At 46.4% G+C, this 20,773-nt stretch overlaps 1 protein-coding gene across 2 annotated transcripts in view; it reads left to right on the top strand.

Moving 5' to 3' along the window:
• The window catches only part of NAV2 (neuron navigator 2), a 396,612-nt gene that overhangs the window by 224,772 nt on the left and 151,067 nt on the right, over positions 1-20,773 (top strand). For both annotated transcript variants that reach the window (XM_061201526.1, XM_061201527.1), the window contains exons 8-10: positions 4,615-4,727; positions 10,325-10,433; positions 12,697-13,086. In XM_061201526.1, the coding sequence (XP_061057509.1) occupies positions 4,615-4,727; positions 10,325-10,433; positions 12,697-13,086 (612 nt within the window). The remainder of the gene's footprint in view (positions 1-4,614; positions 4,728-10,324; positions 10,434-12,696; positions 13,087-20,773) is intronic.

Genomic DNA, 20,773 nt, shown 5'->3' on the forward strand with positions numbered 1-20,773 from the left:
GTCCTAAAGCATCCTGAATGTACTTTAAACAATGAAAACCACAAAACCACCTTGCTGAGTAATGGAGACTTCTCACAGAGGTGCTTATCTTAAAATTCCAGATCCTCATGGTTTCTTACCCCATCACACGTATTAAATATTTTTTCTTTTTTTTTTTTTTTGGCTATGCGGTGTGGCTTGCAGGTTCCCAACCAGGGATTGAACCTGGGCCACGGCAGTGAAAACCCAGAACCCTAACCACTAGGCCACCAGGGAATTCCTTAAATATTTTTTCGGTCCCTGCTGTGTGCTGGGATTTCTCGAGGGGAGAACAGGATGAGGAAGGAGGGTAGCTGTAAGGAGGGACTGGTTCTAGAGGAACCAAAGAACCCGGGTTGTATTTGGGGAGACAAGCCTGGGTGTTTGCGTCTGTCCGTTATCGGTCCCTCAGTCTGTCTGTCTCTGATGGCACATCCATAGCACCATGGGAGACCATGTGGAGCCAGGTGCTGTTGTCTGGGTGGTTCTGGCCTACGAGAGCCTCTGGCTGCACCACACACCTGTACAGGATGTAGGACACTGGCTCTGGGTGATGCTGGATGCGTGGGATGAGTCCTCTCCGGGCAGATGCGAGCCTCTCAGCCCTGCTCTTGGGGGTTCCCAGAGCCTTGTTCACAGTGTTCGACTTGATCCTGTGCTCGAGATGTGCAGGGCAGTGGGCCACACTGCACAGCTGAGTGATAACTAATACCTCTCCACAGCACAAGGGGACCGATGGTTGAATGTCACAGTCTGGGCACTTACTTTACAGTTTCTACCCTAAGTATATACACAATCACACCTGTACACACACACTCATACACCTATAGTGTGGATGCACATCAGGGACAGTCACACGTAAGGACACAAGTACACATTCATACATAAAATGCAAATACACATATTCACACGTGTATTTACATACCTGTTCATATGCACAGACTCAGGCCCATGCTTTCAGCTTCCTCTGTTTACATGGTTCTCCAAAGAATTAGATATTTCCTCTATTTCTGTCTGAGGTGAGTTCTAGTAGGTTCTGTCACCATTCCTGCCAAGAGCTGATAGAAAGACTGGTTCAAGCGATTGATTTCAGAGTCAAGCCCGCAGCATGCAGCCTGTGAGGGAATGTCAGGCTTCTGAGGAGAAGCTCTTTCCTTTTCGTTGCTTACCCACCCCTTCAGTGAGGGTCATGCCAGACCTTTTTAATGGGAGGCGGTCATCTTTGTATTCAGTCAAGTCGTCAGCTCAGCTAACAGTCCTGAGAAGGGTGCCAAGGCTTAGATAATGACTCAGCACTTGTCTCCATGCTCAGCTTTTTATACAACTGTTCTCTGAACCGTGGAGGCAACTGAATTGCTTGCCGTGAAATTTTTATCATGGCAGTCACACGAATAGTCTTGAGGTGATGCATATTCAAGCGACTGTTCCCAGATTCTTGATCTGCATTTTCAGAATTAAAATACGTGACAGTCTGATCACCATCAATCTCTCACCCCCGCTCCTTTTTTTTCTGGCTGTAATTATTTGAACGATTCTAAAACGTTTAACCTTTTTAAAAAATATTTCAAGATTTTTCAATGAGAGGAAAAACTCTTAATGATCAAGAGCAAATGTCTGACAAATAGGAGGAAGGAGAAAACGTCCCATGTTGTCTGTCCAGCTGCATTTTAGTGTTTACGCTCACCCTGTGTGATGTCCTTCTGGCTCCTCTGAGGTGCCTTTCCTCTAGGTGAGCCACGTAGGAGGAGGGAAAGAAGAGCACTGGGATAGGAGTCAGGATGCCTGGACTCTGCCTTTTATTCGCTTGTGAGTCCCTGGGTGGCCTTGGGACCTGGCTGCGGGCATAGCTGTTGAGTATGCACTGCGTGAGTGCAGAGACCCAGCTCATTTAATCATTCTCACAACTCCATGAGCTGGCTACCCTTTCTATCCCTGTTCTGAAGGTGAGCAAACTGAGGCCTAGAGTATTTAAGTAACTTGCTGTAGGTCAAAGAGCTGAGAGCCAGAAAGCTAGTGTCTAAAGCCAAGTCTGTCCCTTTAAGAGGGGCCAAGTGCTTAACCACGAAACCGTCTGACTCTAAATCACCGCCTCGCTTTGAGCCTCATCTGTAAAGTGAGGAGATGGGGCTAGATTAGAGGATTTTAGGAAATGGTTTAGGCTCCCTTTGTGCTCTGAGATGCTCTCTCTCAAGTTTATAGCTCACTGTATATGCCTTATTGCGCTTCCCCCCGAACCTCTCCACGTTAGTGATGGTACCAAGGGAAGAAAAGGAAGATAAATCACTTTTGAAAAATAACTCTGAGTAAATCATAGTTACCGATTCAGAAGGCACACTGGACACCTCTATCGCTTTACCCTTTACTGCTTTTATGTTGTCTCACCTGTGATTTTTGTAGCAGCCAGGGGAGGTCGCTGTCGTAATCCCCGCCTGAGGGCCAGATGCTCAACGAGGTGCAGTGACTTACTGAGATGTGCGTGGCTATCAAGTTACAGACTCCACACTGCAGCCAGCTCAGTGTTCAGACTCCCGAGTCTAATGTTCCTTCTAGCACCCAGCATCGTTCTAGACTTAAAAACTTCTCATTTATCCGTTCAGCACACCCTGCCTGAGTGCCTGCTTGGCATGTGAGTTGGAACAGATCGTGTTCTCACGTGCACACATCAAAAGAGCCAGTATTAGCCTTCAGAGAGCTCTTAATCTAGTGTAGGAAAAGTTTATCCATTAGATCATATTATAATAAGTAGGCATCAGGAGAATAGAGACGCACAAGAGGTGGAGCCATCTGCTGGCCAAGGACTGGCGAAGGCTTCCAGGCCAAGATGACATGGGGACTGTGCCTGAAAGGTAGATTAGGAGCAAACTAAGGAAGAAAGAGGAAAAGAGCCTTTAGGCAGAGGACACAATGACTACAAAGAAGAAACTGTTAAGGACAGGGTATGATCTGGGAATGGAGAGGAGCCACATGTGGGTGGAGCACAGGGCAGGGCTGTGTGTAAAGGGCAGGAGTGGCAGGAGACAGGGCTGGAAAGGAAGGAAGGAAGAATCCCACGATGTAGGGCACCTTCTATCACAATTAGGACTTTAGACCTTATTCTGTGGGCAACGGGAAACCATCGGAGCCCTTTAATCAGAAGGTGACAGGATCACATCGGCATCACCGAGATCAGTGCAGGACAGAATGGGGAGTGGACCACACCTAGGAACAGTCTAGAACAGAAGTCACGGTTCACGTGCCTGCTTGGCTCCACAAAGGTAATACAAAGGAGTGGTTCAGGGTGAGTGGGACTCTGGTAGAGGGAACCCCACGCCTCTCTAGAGGGGGCCGCCACCACATGTCACCAGCAGGTGGCGCCCTGCAAGAATGTGAGCTCAGTCCTTCCAGACTTGTTTTTACTGGGAGAAGGCAGAAATCCAGAATTTTTGTGAAATCTCCCAATTTTTAAATGTGGAAATGAATTCAGAAGCTTTAAAAAAAAATACTGTGGAGACCAGTAAGAATCAGTCTGTGGGCTGGTTTCTATACATGGCTGTCGCTGGCAACCTCTAGTCTGGAGGCAGCGTACCTGTTCAAAAAGTGCTTCTAGGGCCTGGGCAGAGATGGTGAGAGCTTGGATTCTGGTCAAGGGAAGGAGAGGAACACTGAGAGCATGAAAATCCTTTAAAGGTCGAGATGGCAGGAAAGGGGAACCAATGGTATCGGTAGGAGGGCAAAGGGGGGAGCATGGATGGATGATGTGGGGTTATCAGTACACATCCGCCACAGTCTGTTTTAGACAGTTCACATTGCTGGCAAACGCTTTCTTCACAGGGAGTGAAATCTGGTTGAATCAGCTCAGGATGCTAATGAATTAGTAACGTTACACCCATGGTTATGTGTCTGAGTATAATTATATGTTTGCATGGCACGCCAAAATAAGCAGAGGTAACTGTGGCAAGAGCACATGACATGAAGCAGTTGCCTCGATTTGCTTGACAAAAAAGGGCATGGAGAAGGTTTGGGGAAGTACAGATTTCAGTCAGGTGTTGAAATAATGATCAATGAGACCTTTCATCTCAGAAGCTCTGAGCTCTGAATCAGACCTAGAGGACAAACACACCTGCCTGGCACCCACTCCTGACTGGTTGTACGGTCATCTTTCCAGAGACGGCTGTGTCAGGAGGATCTGGGGGGGGCCCGGGGGCTGTCAATGGAGTCATGGAGTCATCTTCATGCTTGGCTTGCTGGCATCGCTGGTTACTTAGAAGTGGCTCTTTGGCACATGTTAAACGATCCAAACCATCCAGTACTCGCCAGCATTTTTCTGGCTAGACCTAGCTTCCCGAAGGGGATACAGACGCGTCCTCCAGTGAAGGATTGCAGACCCTCCATTTGGGTGATGAATATTTCATCTTTTACAGTTCGGAGCCTCTCTCTGTTTCTAGGACCTTGCTCCACGTGCACCAGTGAATTATTTAGCATCCGTCTGCTGGTCTGCTCTGTTCTAAAGCTTCTTGCCGAAGGAGGGGGTAGTCGGGGCTGTGGTCGGGGCACAGTGGTCCGGATGTGCTAGTTACCCCTTGTGACAAGTGTGTCTGCTCTGGTTTGTGTGTGAAGGTCCCAGACAGACACCGAAGGGAATGTTACTGCCGAGTCCAGCTCAGGGGGTGTGACCGTGGAGCCCAGCCACTACACGAAGAGTGGACAGCCTGCCCTGGAGGAACTCACTGGTGAGTTTGGCGCCTGGAAATTCCGTGTCTCTTGGTGGTGAGGCCTCCCGTGCAACCATCTGCTGGAAGGTCCTGGACCCAGCTTGATGTGAAGTTGCTTCACTGTTGCCTTGATTGATGAGCCAAACAAACTGAATGTCTGTCTTGCTGCCTTCCTTCTCTTTCTTCTCTTTCTCTCATGATCTACTCCCTCCTCCCCAGAATTGTAAATAAGTCTTTTACCTGTTGGCCATTCTGTTTTAAGGTATGCTCCTCTTCACTCATGTAGGGGCTCTGGGCTGCTCGGATACTTCACTTTGAATCTCCTTGTTCACTCTTCAGATAGAGTTGCCTTCCAAAAAGACTTGGAACTCTAAAATGTATTGACTTTTTCAAGTTTCCTTTAAGAAGCACTGATTGAAAATTGTTCTGAGCACCCTGGGAACAGTTGGAAAGAAGATTTCAGCATGTTTCTTTTACCAAAACCAAAAACAAAAACAAAATCTAAATTTTATTTAAATATAACCCAGACAAGGATGATTAAAGGGATATTATATCACATAAAAACATAAAATCTGCAATTGTCATATAGTTAATTCCACAAATATTTATTAGTGTTATACTGTCACATTCTTAATTTAAAGAAAAAAAGGTAGCATCAGAATTAGAATTCCTTTTGCAGTGTATTCCGAGCTACCACCTTCTCTGTCCCTTGTCCCCCATTCCCAGCGCTGTGCCCTGGGTTCCAGCAACTTCTAACCAGGGAAGGGAGTGGTAAACCACATATTTAGCAGTGGCTGAGTTATTCTTCGCATATCTTACCACTTCCAGAGTTGGGTTAAAAATTGAATCCATGTTTAAAATCCATTTATTAGACTAAATATCCATGACCCCACCATATTAATAGCCACATTACAGCTGTGGAGTTGGTCTGCAGCCCACATGATCGACTCTCATACCCGTTTGACCATTAGCTCTGAGTATTAATTTCAGAGGATCTGAGTGATTTCACTCTTTCCTTCTGGTTCTGCTGCCTGGGCACAGTGATGGGGCAGAGAAGTTTCAGGCCACTTGTAAGTGATCCGTCTTACAGTGGTTTAGGGCCCCATTTAGTGGTTTGGGATTGATTTTATGTTTCCTTCTCTCCCAGGTTTTAGCTCCCCTGCATATGAGGACATGGATAGTGCAGGAAAAGGGCCAGCTCTCAGGAGAAGGGTGTGGAGTTTAATTACTACTCAGGTCTCCACACACATTCCAGATTGTGTTCGTATGTGCACGCATCAAAAGAGCCAGGCTGGTGATTCAGAGGCCGGCATGGATCAGATGTGTGACTCGTGGAGGAGTGTGGAGTCGTGGCAGACATTGGGGCTCAGTGAAATTCACATCTGAAAAGCAAAAGCGGCAGCCGGAAAACATTCCACATAACAGTTAAATTTCACAGGGACAGATGGCAGCCTGTGATCTTTTCACTCCTTTATCTTTTTCTCCCCATGTCTCCTGTGCATCAGGACAGTAAACCAGTTGAGAGCTCAGAAAGCCTGAGATGCTGTCGGTTTGGGGACCAGAACCGTGCAGCCAGTCATGCCTGATCAAGCACCCTTTGGTGTAAAGTCAAACGTTGTTAGTTGCTAAGGAAAATATCTGAATCAGGGTGACTTGTCTTTACATTCAAGTAGTGGAACTCACATGGGCACCTGTAACACATGCGGCTGTACAGTTAAGAATTTTATGGAGACACTACATAGTAGCTTGTATGTATGAGGTTGAATTCAGCTTATGTACAGCCGATCCCTTGAAATGACAATAAACGGGTGTATTTAGGAATGGACATTTATGAGACTATTTGATCAATTGCTTAGTTCCTCCCCCTTACTTATGCAAGTAGGTGGATTTTCCCATGGTGCTCTGTCATTTACATAGCGTTACACGTGAGTCCTGCATCTCAGATTGTAACGTTAGAAGGAACAACATCCGCTTATTATCCAGTCCATGAATCCCTTCGATCATTCATTGATGAATTGTCTTTCAGTCTCTGCTGGAATACTTCTTGTGATGGAAAGTCTGTTCCTTCACGAGGCAGCCCTTCCATATTTTATTGGTGTTAAGTAGTAATAGAGTCTTTTATCCTTACCTTTCTAAATCACTGGGTATAATCCAACCTCACGGACAATTTCCATTCTTTTCCATGTAGCAGCGTGTCCCTTAGCCTCCCTCTTCCAAGTAAAAATCCCCGGTTCCGTCCATGTTCCTCATGTAACACCCTGACATCCTCACCTCTGCTCTATTTGGTCAGAATATGGGGTTCTCTCCATCATGGCCAGTGGCTTGAGGGAGGACTGCCCTTGGTAGATGCAGGAGAGCCACAGGTAGACATGGAATAGTTCATTCAGTTTTTAATTTCTCTGTATACGGGCTTTAAGGCCCCAGCCATTTCCACCAGGGCACGGCTGTGTGTTTATTTTGTTCAGGCTATGGGTTGGTAGGGAGATCTTACATTAAGGCCATCTTCCAAGCAGGTAGAATTGGCAGTTCAGAACGTGATCACCCGAGCAAGGCAGGTAGATTACTGGTTTGTGTTTCTGCGTTGCTCTTGGAATCTGTGTATGTAGAGCTCCGAGAGGAGCAGATACTTCCTAGTGGGACCCGTCAGAGGGAAACAGGACACTCAGATTCAACAAGCCCTCATTTTGTGCCAGGCGTATCATGTGTCATCTCATCTGATCCTCCTAACCTTGAGGGAAGGGGTTTTATCCCCATTTGACAAATGACATTCAGAGAGAATAAGTGACCTGCCTGAGGTCAAGTGGCTGGTAAGTGGCAATGCCATGATTCAAACCTTTATCTGTTGGAATGCAAAAGCTATCCTTTTTCTTCAGCCCTACGTTGACCAAACATCTTGTGGACAATAAATATTTCTTGAGCATCTATAGATTTGTGTGGGGTTATCAAAAACAAAGGTGAGATACCACTCCATATCAAAGATCTTTGAATTTCTAAAGGAGAGTTAACAGGCAAATGTGTCATTCATAGAGACATGGATAAATACAGGCATACCTTGGAGATATTGCAGGTTTGGTTCCAGACCACTGCAGTAAAGCAAATATTGCAGTAATGCAAGACACACAGAGTTTCTGGCTTCCCAGTGCATATAAAAGCTCTGTTTACACTACACTGTAGCCTGTTAAGTGTGCAGTAGCATTATGTCTAAAGAAAACAATGTACAGGACTTCCCTGGTGGTGCAGTGGTTAAGAATCCGCCTGCCAATGCAGGGGACGCAGGTTCGAGCCCTGGTCCAGGAAGATCCCACGTGCCACGGAGCACCTAAGCCCGTGCACCACAACTACTGAGCCTGCGCTCTAGAGCCCGTGAGCCACAACTACTGAACCCACGTGCCACAACTACTGAAGCCCACGCGCCTAGAGCCTGTGCTCCACAACAAGAGAAGCCGCTGCACTGAGAAGCCCGCGCACCGCAACAAAGAGTAGCCCCTGCTCGCCGCCAACTAGAGAAAGCCCGTGTGCAGCAACGAAGACCCAACGCAGCCACAAATAAATTAATTAAAAAGAGAAAAGAAAACAATGTGCATACCTTAATTGAAAAACACTTTATTGCTAAAAAATGCTAGCTATCATCTGAGCCTTCAGTGAGTCATAATTTTTTTGCTGGTGGAGGGTTTGAAATACTGGGAGAATTACCAAAATGTGACACAGAGACACAAAGTGAGCAAATGCTGTTGGAAAAATGGCGCTGATAGGCTTGCTTGACGCAGGGTTGCCACAAACCTTCAATTTGTAAAAAGCATAATGCTCGCGAAGCACAAAAAGTGAAGCACGATAAAACAAGGTATGCCTATAAATATAGTTATTATACTGTTGTGTGTGATTAAGTTAATTAATGAAGGTAATTTGAAAACTGGTCCCTAGACTTAGCTTCGTAATAAATGTTCCCTGCAGGGCCTGGAGCTATCCAAAGGATCAGTACCTTTTTGGCAGCCTTTACACAGATAAAATGTGGTCAAACTGGCAGTAAAAGATATTTAATTGATGGCCCAGGAGATAGATGCAATTACATTCCTCCACAGCCATTAGGGGAAGGTAAAATAGATATTCATCACTGCTTTTGTTTAAAAACACATACATATATATTTATGTATTTTAAAGAATTGGATGGGAGATGCAGGTTTGACCACTTTTTAGATAAGAGAAAAATGCCTTCCAAATTTCTCTTGGTTAGAAGTGGGAAGAAAATTGAAAACACTGGCATTTTCAAGGATAGAGAGTTTGCTATAGCAGATTATCTCCATATAATCAATCATTTAGTCCATTCCCCACCCTCCAGGCACCACCATGCTGAGAATAATCTAAGATCATCTGTCTCAGAAGGAAAGTTAATTCTATGACATTTCTTATAGAAATGTCTATAAGAAATGCCTGTTGCACTATTAATGACAATTACTGGAAGTTCTACTTGGTGTCTGCTCTATATCCCACTTGCTGCTGCCCATGTGTACTATGTTCTATATAGAGATTTCTTTAGAAATATTGCTGAGCACTTGAAATAGTCATCAGCTTTTAAAGATCCTTGATTGTGGTCTTCTCAGCTTTCCTGAAATTACTCTGAGGGAATGATGTGTGATTCCTTTAATCACTATTTTAGTTATTTGGCTTTTCCTCTCCCCCCATAAGCAGCCCAAACTAAACAGAATAGCCAGACAACCCGAAGCGAGGCTTCTCTGAGAGGGGACGTGGCTTCCTAGCTTGTGTGTAGCCTGTTTCTCCTGGGATGTTTGTGCCAACTTGACCTCTCCGGGCCAGGTATTTAGTGGGATGGGAAATGTTGCCCAGGGAATGGAAGTCCCTTATCCCCCAGAGAGAAGCCTGAATCTTCTCGAATGCTCCCCGCTCTGCAGCACCAGCTGGCATGAGTTGAGTGCTTTTGGTGGGTGCTGCGCTCAGGGATCTCCATTTAGTCCCTACAACAGTCCTTTGAGGTCAGCACTGTCACTGTCTTCGTCTAGGACCGCGGAATCTGAAGGATGGAGAGAGAGGGTCAGCACCTACCCCGTGACCGCTCAGCCAGGGAGTTAGAGGAGCCAGCATTCGAGACGACCTAACAAATTGAACAAAGAAAAAGACAAACCTCTCTCTGGAGGAATATTCATGATTAATAAGTGCAGATCTTTTAACCACTACAAATGAACCGTCTGTAATGTCAGGCCAATAGACAGCAGCACCTATCATCCATGGGTGAGAAAACCAAAGGTCCTTCCTGGGCAGGGGTCAGACCTAATGTGTTCGTGGCTTTATTGGAGACAGTGTGAAAATGTGTGTGTCTCAGGCTCGGCACTTTGCTTTTCCCACGAGCTAGACTTCACCTGTTGCTGGAGGGACCTGCAGGGAGAAGAAAGACCTCTCTCTCTCTCTTTAGATTTAACACCTTCCTTTGGGCAGCTGTGCATTTATTCATTCATGCATTCATTCTCAAATCCTTCTCGAGCACCCGTGGTGAACCAGGCCCTGAGCAGGGAACGTGGTTTTGGTCACAGGCGCAATTGCTGTTCCCAAGAATCTCCCCATCTATCTGAGAACTAAAATAGCTTTAACCTTTGTCTCTCCAGGGGAAGATCCCGAGGCTCGGCGACTGCGGACAGTGAAGAACATCGCTGATCTGCGGCAGAATTTGGAGGAGACCATGTCCAGTTTACGGGGAACTCAGGTTACACACAGGTATCTGGAGCGTGAATCACTTTCCTGAACCAGCTAGTAACTTGGTTTTCACATGGCTGCTCCTGCCACGGTGTGTACCCGCCACTAGCCAAGCGATTTGGTTAATAACGGAATAAATAACCTTGATCGCCAAATGTGCTGGAATTCACCGAGAATGCCATACGGCATGCAGAAGTGTCAGGAGCAAAAATCCGTGGAGACAAATTCCTCCCCAGAGCAGAAGGTTGCTAAATCCATCCCATAGAGGATGTTGCAGACCAGCTGTATTTAAATTTCCCTTTGCTTGCATTTTCCAAAACGATGTGATATTATGCTGTTGCAACGAGCAGGTGAACTGTATTTGACCTGTGTGATAAAGTGAATAACTCGAATTCCTACCCGGCCTCTGATCCCCAAGCACTCTGTAACGTTGTTAGTCATGCACGTGTATAAAACACGGACAGAAATATTTATAAAAACGTGGGATCATGTTTAAACCATGATTTCGTTAGATGAACTCTAGGATTACACTGGAAACATTTATCAGTTTCTTTTCATTGTTGAGCAAGAAGGTGAAGAGGGTGCAGCCCTGGGACATCCTTCGTGATTTGGGCAGAACCAACTTTTATGGTTTGTGTTTGGCCTTGATGATCAAGGTAAAGTCCCGGTTACCCCCGTGAGCTCCGGGGTCGGGGCGGGGGGTCTCCCCTGCTTCTCCAATTTCAGTCTCTTTGATAAATGAATACAACAACGAGACTGCTGGGCTCCACCACGGCCAGCAGCTATGGCAGATTGGGGTTAAGCACTGTGGGTTCTTAAAGAAGACCAGGGCCCGAAACTTAGGAGTTCCCAGTATAAGGAAAGTCAGGCAGGCTGCTTCCAGGATCAGAGGGAAACAAAAACGGATGAGGCACCTAATTGATTCTCCCAGAGAAGAGTCCACTGGGGGTGGGTGGTGATGGCATGGAACCAGGTGCTGGACCCTGCGACTCTTGATTAGCTAAGAAACATCCCTCTTCCCACCATCATCATTGAAACTGATTTAATGTATGTTACAGCAGTTTTGTGGATGTCTTGGCTTGGGCTAGGATGGTGATCATGACGGGAGGGAAATCTTCCATGCTTTCTTCTGCAGGAAAGACTCTCGCTCTCTCTGCTTAGTAAGGAGACCCCAGTGTGTCTCTGCATCTTGATGGTGTGGTGAGACCTGCAGGGCCGGAAAGACAGTGGACTGACTGCAAAAGAGTCTTCGGAGGGCCAGGGACGAGCTCCATCTCCTGGCAGTTTCAGACTCAGCTAGTTTCATGCGTCTCAAGCCCAGGCATTTACCACTCTTTTCTGGCCTTTTGCTCCCAAAGTTTGTCATTTTGGACAAAAGGTGGGAGAAGCGAAAGTGTGTGTGTGTAGTGGAGTTGGGGGGATAGATGATATTACAGAGTTAGAAAATCAGGGCCCTCCCCACCTGCTCAGTCTGGAGAGAGCTGAGGATGTGAAAATGGGATCTTAGGACCTTGGGAGTGGATGGGTGCATCCTGCCTTTAGGAAAAGTGAGCTGAGATGCAGCGTCCTAGGATGAATAGGCACACAGCTACCTTTATGCCCCATTGTTATCAGTCCAGAGTTTTCTACTTCCTTTCCTGTGTTGGAAAGAAGATTCCAGTAGTTAAGATTGTTTATTTAAAGTAATTGTTAGGGGGTATCTTGTACCATGTTTTAGGGGAAAAGTCTGTGCTGGGCTTTTCAGAATGTGACGTAGATGTGCAGCTTCATCTTCATTTTTAACAACAGAGCTACACTGGGTGGTATGTTGGTACCTTATTTTTTTTTTTAACTTATTTATTTTATTTTTGGCTGCACTGGGTCTTTGTTGCTGTGCGCAGGCCTTCTCTAGTTGCAGTGAGCGGGGGCTACTCTTCGTTGCGGTGCACGGGCTTCTCATCGCGGTGGCTTCTCTTGTTGCAGAGCACGGGCTCTAAGCGCGTGGGCTTCAGTAGTTGTGGCTCGCGGGCTCTAGAGCGCAGGCTCAGTAGTTGTGGCGCACGGGCTAAGTTGCTCCGCGGCATGTGGGATCTTCCCGGACCAGGGCTTGAACCCATGTCCCCTGCATTGGCAGATGGATTCTTAACCACTGTGCCACCAGGGAAGCCCAATACCTTACTTTTTGATCCTCTTTTGTATATGGGAAATATTTCATAATTCTAAAAAAAAAAATGAAAGAGAATGTAAACTGCAAAGACTACTAGGCATATTGGGGTCTAACCCAAGGCCGGTTTTATGTTTTTAGCACATTGGAAACCACGTTTGACACCAATGTCACCACGGAGATCAGCGGGCGCAGTATCCTCAGCTTGACGGGCAGGCCCACTCCCCTGTCCTGGAGGCTCGGCCAGTCCAGCCCTCGGCTGCAGGCGGGAGACGCCCCCTCGATGGGCAACGGGTACCCGCCCCGAGCCAACGCCAGCCGCTTCATCAACACCGAGTCGGGCCGCTACATGTACTCTGCCCCCCTGCGGAGGCAGCTGGCCTCCAGGGGCAGCAGCGTCTGCCACGGGGACGTCTCGGACAAGGCAGGAGATGAGATGGACTTGGAGAGCATCAGCATGGACGCCCCCGGCTACATGAGCGACGGGGACGTTCTGAGCAAGAACGTGCGGGCGGACGACATCACGAGCGGGTGAGTACCTGGGCCGCCTCTCTTTTCACGGAGCAGGGGAGGCGTGGCCCCTGCCTTCTCTTCTGCGGGGCTTATTGAAGTTCTCTGGGGGAGAGCAAATTGCCTTCCTCACGTCCTGTTCATTTTGAAGGCTGCGTGCCCTGGAGGGGAGCCTTCTGGGCCAAGAGACGTAAGACTTGGGCCGCAGTCCGGGCTTGGCAGTAACTGGCTGGGCAATTCCAGCCAGGCTCCACCGGCAGCCAGAGTGACACTTGACAACAAACCATATTGTGTCAGTCCTTTAAACCAAACCTTATGCTTAGGATAGAACCCAGACTCCTGAGCCGGGCCTACCTGGCCCACAGGATCTGGCCCTCACCTGCCTCTTAGAACTCATTGTCCTGCACTCCCCTTGTTTCTGCCGCTGCAGCTGGTAATTCTGTCCCTCAGTCTCATCAAGCTCTTTCCTGCCTCAGGGCCTTTGCACTGTTTCTCTGCCTCGGTTCTATTGCCCAGATCTATTCCCCTGGTTCCTTCTGGCTGCTCGGCTGGCATCTCTCTGGAGGGGCCCTCCTTGACCCTTCAACTTGAAGTCCTTTATGTGACCTGCCCCAGGCCTAGTTTCCATCACCGTGTCTTATGCTCATTTGGAAGCTTATCGCTGTTTAAAATTATCCTGAGGATGGGTTTATATTTTATCGTTTCCCCGCCCGTTCCTGCTTACAACAACAAGCGCCGTCATGCAGGGACATTGTCTGGCTTGCTCACCACTGAATCCCCAGTGCCTTGTACATGTAGGAGCTTATAAACGTTGCTGGATTGGTGAGCACGCGGCTCGATGGATGAAGGAGCAAACCCAACCTCCCTATAACATGCGAAGTTGAGGCGAGTGATGAGATGATGTCTGAGCCGGGCCGTGACCACGTGTGGCCCGAGGCTTGGCTTCTTGTTTTTGCCACACTTCCAGATCACTGTGGAAGCTGAACAAGCATCCATTTGCTCCACTTCCTGTGAGTTCTTCATCTGTTAACCTGGCTTGCCCAGAAGTCCTTCAAGACCTTCTCCCCCTCTAACATTCTAATAGATAAAATTACAGATAATAAAAATTAGGCATGATGCTCATGCCACTCGTTTTCCTGAATGTAATGATCAAGAACCCCATGGGTGAGTCAATGTTTTCATAATTTTAACAGTAGCTTATTATCCTACTATGTGCCAAGCACTGTGCTAGGTGCTTTATATATATATTATCTTCTTCTGTCCTCACAGCAGTCCTTTGAGATAGGTGATATCATAATCCCCATCTTCTGGAGGAGTAAACTGAGGCTCAGGAAGGTTAAATAACTTGCCCAAGTAGTTAAGAAGCAGAGCCCAGGGCTAGTTCCTTAATCACCGTGCTGCCCCATCTTGCCCAGCATTTTATTGCTGTGTTGAAATAGCACAGCTACTTGAGTTTATTTCAAAATTGATTTACTTTTGCTTAGTTCTACCTGTCTTACTAGAAGTGTTCTTTCATTTAATTAGAAGCTTAGAGACAAAGCTGCTTTGGCTTTTTGCCTGTTACTTTTTTTTTTTTTTAATTTTTAAAATTTATTTACTTATTTATTTTTGGCTGTGTTGGGTCTTAGTTTCTGTGCGAGGGCTTTCTCTAGTTGTGGCAAGCGGGGGCCACTCTTCATCGCGGTGTGCGGGCCTCTCTTGTTGCGGAGCACAGGCTCCAGTCACGCAGGCTCAGTAGTTGTGGCTCACGGGCCTAGTTGCTCCGCAGCATGTGGGATCCTCCCAGACCAGGGCTCGAACCCGTGTCCCCTGCATTGGTAGGCAGATTCTCAACCACTGCGCCACCAGGAAAGCCCTGCCTGTTACTTTTAGAACCATCCCATAGTGAAATCTTCAGAGACAGGAGCCACCAAAGCCTTACGGTGTAACACGTTTCTGCTATTATCCAAATGGCTGGGAAAGTTAATGGCCTGATAAATCAAATGATCCAGTTAACTTAGAGCATCATTTTGTGTCTCTAGTTTTACATGAACATGAAAACAGTAACATATACCTGTTACTAAAATTACATGTAATTTAATCTTTTATTACTCTTTAGAAGACTGTTGGTATTCAGCATGGCCTCAAGGTTATCATTATCACTTCCCACTGTGATATACTACCAAAATACTTCGGGATTATTTTGAGATTTTCATATTTTTTAAGAAAGATTATTCTCTTGTCAGGTCAGTCTTTTAATGAATGAAGATGTATTTATTTTTATGTACTACTGACAGTTTCCACAAGGTGGAGACATTGAAACACCGTAAACTGAACCTTAGTGATGTTACAGTGAGACATTCCTAGTTTCTTCAGCTATTCAAACCAAAACCTTTACCCCTGCTAAAAGGCACAGATGTTTACATTTCACTTCCTGCTTTGGGAAGCTTACATTTTTAGCAAGTGAGATAGTGCTTAGAGCAAGTGTAGATAAAAGTGCGGAAATGTAAGCAAACACCCAGTTACTGAAATTGGAGAACTCTGGTCTGTTTCCAACTCCCCCCAGCCCCACCAATTCCTTTTAGTGTAGAAATTTACCTACACAATGAGGAGAGGCAGCCCAGATGGCATTGAGCTCCTAGTTGTGACGTTCTAGAGTGCTAGTTAAGCATGACTCCACACTGGAAATGCATGCGAGTTTCTGCTTTGAGGCCAAGTTATAGGTTTGCCTATATGTGCAGAGTTCAGGGCACGCCGTTTAATGTCCTTTGTACTCAATTCTTTTTCCTTTTATAAACATGACAAGGTTGTAGATATTGAATGACTGGTCATTTAGTCTGTACTTCAGAATCTGCCCAATATAAGTCATATTGCTGAGGCAGTTGGTGTAGTGGAAAGAAAACAGACAGATACCAGACAAGCTTGAATCCCGCTCTGCCACTCGCAAGCTCTGTAACATTAAGCACGTCATTTAACTTCCCAAAGCCTCAAAGCACTACAATTAATTTGGTTTTTAACCTTCTACAATTAGATTTCTCTTTGAGGTTGTATCTAATTAATGGCGAGTATCTGATAAAGACACACAGTTTTCAGACAGGGTTTAGATGTCTTATCAACCTCAAAGGTCCCGGCAGTTGGAAACAATGAAATGATTACAGTTTTCATCCAGATGTTTGTTTGGCTTAGTGGAAACAGCCTCGATGTATGAGTAATATATAAATCAGTATTGAGGCTCTTTGAGGAAAGTTCTCGTAAAAGTTTACAGCAAGTTTAGTTAGCAAGGCTGAGGTGGAAGTAAATTCTAGTTTCTGAAAACGTATGGCCTTTGTTTTTAAAATGACGCTGGACCTCAGCTTGGTAGAACAGCTGTTTTTTGATGTCTCTAGCTCATTGTCTCCCCTGGATATGATTGCACGTGCACCTGTGTGTATCATTCAGTTCTCCCTAAGGTAGGGCTGAAGTTACTTGATTTCCTTGGAGTTTAGCTAAGGAACTAATGGCACATGCCTTTGGTCTGTGTGTGTGTGTATTTATTAAACCCTTCTATTGCATTTAGTATGTGCCAGGCGTGTCTAAGTACTGTGCAAGCAATCGTCTGGCCTCACCACTTCATTTTATTAGATTGATAAATTGGGCTTCGGCTGTGGTTAGTGGAAAAGGAATTAAAGAAGCAGACGAAGATGTCTCTTACCAAGTTTTGATCTGTGAAGCCAATCCATCTACTCATCTAAAAATTCAGGGTGCCATATGGTATAGAGTGAAATTAAAGGGACAGACTTAGTGTCCATATGTTCAGAAAGATTTTTTTTTTCTTTTCAAAGGAGTCACTGAGTTGTATAATGTTCCAAAGTATGAATATACCTCCCTTCCTGGAAAAAAGAATGACCGTTTAAATTTAACATCAGAAGTTTCTCCGAGAGCCTTTGATGGCTTCCCATTGCCTGTGGGAATAGATCTCAACTTCTTAACTGAACAAGGGAGGCTGTTTACGGTCTTTCCCTCAGCTGCCCTCCCGCCTCCACCCTGTTCACATCCCTCCTCACACACCCCACGCTCCCCAGTGCCCTAGGCTACATGCCATTTGTTACCAAAGGCTGTTTCCTGCATTTGCAAAGCTTTGTGCCACAGGACCTGCCTCTTTCTCCCTGGAATTTCTTTCCCCTCAAGCTTATCTGACTGATCCAAAAACAAAAAACAAAAAAAACCAAACAAGCAAACAAAAAAACACCTCCTCTGTGATGCCTTCCTGGACACCCCCAGTCAGTTAGCTCTGTCTGGTGTGTTTCTGGTGGTCTTGGTTCACACCCAACCTTATGTGTGAACCTTTCGCTTTGCATGGGAAGTGTTTGAGAGGGAACTGGATGGTATTGAGGAAAGGATATGGTCTTAAGAGGCAAGCAGATTTGAGATTTAATCTTGGCTCTGCCAAATGAACTGGAACAAGTTTTTAACATTTGGGAATTAGAGATAGAACTTGAAAAACACCCGGCAGAGTCTGGGATGCACAAGAAACGTCATGCACAATGTGTGCGTGTGCGTGTGTGTGTGTGTGTGTGTGCCTTTCCGCCACCAAACATGGAGCTCCCAGAAGGCAGATAGTGCCCATTATTTGTCTAAACTGAGACTAGCACAAGTAGGAATTTAATAAATATTTTGTGAATGGTCTATCCTTCATGCCCACCCTCACAGGACCCTGGGCTTATATAACTTGCTACCACCAGCTGTGAAAGTCAGTGATTCTATTTACAGACCACTTGGAGAAAATCAATTTAGCCTCTGGTCTTTTTTTTGGTGTGATGCATAGCTCCATCTAGTGGCCAATATAGGGTGTGATGCTGTGGTTTTGATTGCTTTTGACTCAAAGAGTCAAAGTCTTATATTGGTTTAAGACTCAGGGCTGGTGTTATTCAAGGCTGAGAGAATGGAGATTGTAGCAGTTGGATCGTCTTTCAAATGTGGCCTGACCAGAAGTCTAGTGCAAGAGAGAACGTGGGGTTGTGAGCAAGCTGGTCTTCAGAGTTGGCTTTCTGATGGCTAAATTCTTCCCTGTTAGGTGTCAGGGATTACTCAACAGATACCACATGTGCCTGCTGGGAGACTTCATCCCTCAGAAGTTGAGGAACCCATCCCTGCCGAATTACTTGTAGCTCCATAAATATGTCATGGCATGTCTTAGCTCAGGCTGCTATAACAAAATACCGTAGACTGGGTGGTTTAAACAACAGACATTTATTTCTCCTGGTTTTGGAGGCGGAAAGTCCATGATCAAGGTACCAGCATGGTTGGGTTCTGGTGAGAGCCCCCTTGCTGGCTTGCTGTGTCCTCCCAATGCAGAGAGAAGCAGATCTGGAGTGTCTTCCTCTTCTTCTAAGGGTACTAATGCCATTATGGGGCCGCACCCTGTGACTCATCAAACCCAGTTACCTCCCAGAGGCCCCACCTCCTAATACCATCACATTGGTGGCTGGGGGTTCACCATAGGAATTGGCAGGGGTGAGAGAAGCACAAACATTTAACCATAGCAGAGTGTTTCAGGCTTCCGTGTATCATTTGCATGTACAACACCCTGTGTTGCCTTTCCCATCATTGCCTGCCAGGTCACCTCCTTGAGTAAGGCTTCCCTGATCCTATCCAAACAGAGGTGGTGATTCTTTCTTCTGGGCTCTCATGGTACTTGATGTATTTGTAATAGCACCGATAGCACTGCATCGGAGTTATTACAAATATATATGTGTGTATAAAAGCAAACACAGCGTCCATACACAACGTTTTTTTTTTTTTTTGCCTCCCTGAACTTCCGGTTTTATACTTATAACTTGAGGTTTAACTTATTTTGGTTCTTTTTTTCTTTTTTTTAAACATCTTTATTGAAGTATAATTGCTTTACAATGGTGTGTTAGTTTCTGCTTTATAACAAAGTGAATCAGTTATACATATACATATGTTCCCATATCTCTTCCCTCTTGCATCTCCCTCCCTCCCACCCTCCCTATCCCACCCCTCTAGGTGGTCACAAAGATTGTTTCAGTGCATTATTTATGAGGAGGGGACAGAGCCCATACCTGTTACCAGCTCTTAAAGGTCAAAGTCAAGTCTGTCTTAGATGCTCCCCTATCTTCATTGGCTAGCACAGTGCCTGTTCCATAGTAAGTGGCCAATAAATATTTGTTGACTGAATGCTGCAGCTGACTTTCAGTGAAGCAAGACCAGTCACATGCCTCTGAATGAAGATGTGCCTCAAATTGAGACCCCTTGAGCTTAATGCCCCGCCCATGTGATCTTCCTTTCCTTGGCCCTGTCCTGTACACCAATTATTCCAGACCTGTGACTCCCTCTAGCCCAGTGAGCTGGACATTGGCAGTGCAGGAAAAAGAGACAGAGGACCAGGGCCACACACCATGGGAGTGGTGGGTGGAGGTAAAGGTGCCCTGTTTCTCTCTTCTTTCCTCCAGTGACCATCATGGGACAAATGAGGGAAGCATTTCTCAAGTCAGTGCAGAACACAGCAGGCAGCACCGTGAGTCCACAAGGCGGTAGTGATAGCGCGAAAGGCTCTTTCTTATCTGGTGAATGTTTCTCATGGTCTTTCCAGGCCAGACCTGAAGTAACCTTGACAGGCTGTTGTTCCTGGCAAACTGATAGGAGAGGAAGCCAAAATACTCCTTTTGGCCAAAATGCAGCCTGGAGCCAAGACAAATGATTTTAGGCAAGGCTGTCCTGAAAGGCACAGAGTCATGGCAGGGTCCAGCCGGGTGTGGCGGGCACCTCTGGGATTTGAAAAAGGTGGACTCTTGTTTCTCCAGCTTGATCCCCCTGAAATGATCTTGGCTTGTGAGGCTCTTGGAAGGCTTGGGAATTCCCGGTTTCCTGTCAGCCACTGGGCGGGTCTCAGTGATGTTCGGAAGGTGGAACCATCATGGAAAGGTAGAGACTCAGCTCTCTAGGGAGACAGATCTTTAGGGCCTTGGGCAAACCACTTGCCCCTAATGCACTGCATTCCTTTTACACACACACACACACACACACACACACACACACACTTTAAAAAATACAGTGGTGCTCTAGCATGAAGCCACAGGTCCACGGTAACCCAGTAGTTTGGTGGTGGGGCTGGACCAGGTCCCAGTTTATCAGCCTTTCCATTCCTCTCTGCTTCCCTTGGTGTTTCCTCGCTTCCCCTGGTGATTCATACATGTCTTAGCGGGGTATGAATTCACAGAAACTAGAAATACTTCACCCTGTCTCACATTTTCCTTGGTGTTAAATATCGCAGGCAAACCCCATGACCTCCGTTTCCCTCGGCAGCTCTCTGGGTGGAGTGAGCCAGCACAGGGAGTCGGGCAGGGGGCAGGATTCACTTCCCCAAGCGTCGCTGAACAAGTGCCAGCTTCCCCCCGCACGGCCGTGATGTCATCTGACGCGGGCAGTCCGGCTGATTGATGGCTCTGGTTACCAGTATCAGTTGTCCCCAGTGGCTGGGACAGCATCCCTTGTACATGTCTTCTTCCCATCTTCTTCCCCGCATCGCAGACTCCCTTGATTTACTGAGTGTGGGAAATCGCTCAGCCCTTATCGGCCGCTGGGCAGGCGGTTTTATCAGAGGAGAAAGAACGATTGAGCTAACGGCGTGCTGAAAGCAGAGAAATTCTCCAGCCTTCCCAAGCCTGCTTGCGCCACTCACTGTTGGTGAGTTAGATTGAACAGGCAGAGAGCAGGATTCAAAAAAGAT

Source organism: Eubalaena glacialis, chromosome 10, assembly GCF_028564815.1.
Source record: "Eubalaena glacialis isolate mEubGla1 chromosome 10, mEubGla1.1.hap2.+ XY, whole genome shotgun sequence".
NCBI classification, from domain to species: Eukaryota; Metazoa; Chordata; class Mammalia; order Artiodactyla; family Balaenidae; genus Eubalaena; species Eubalaena glacialis.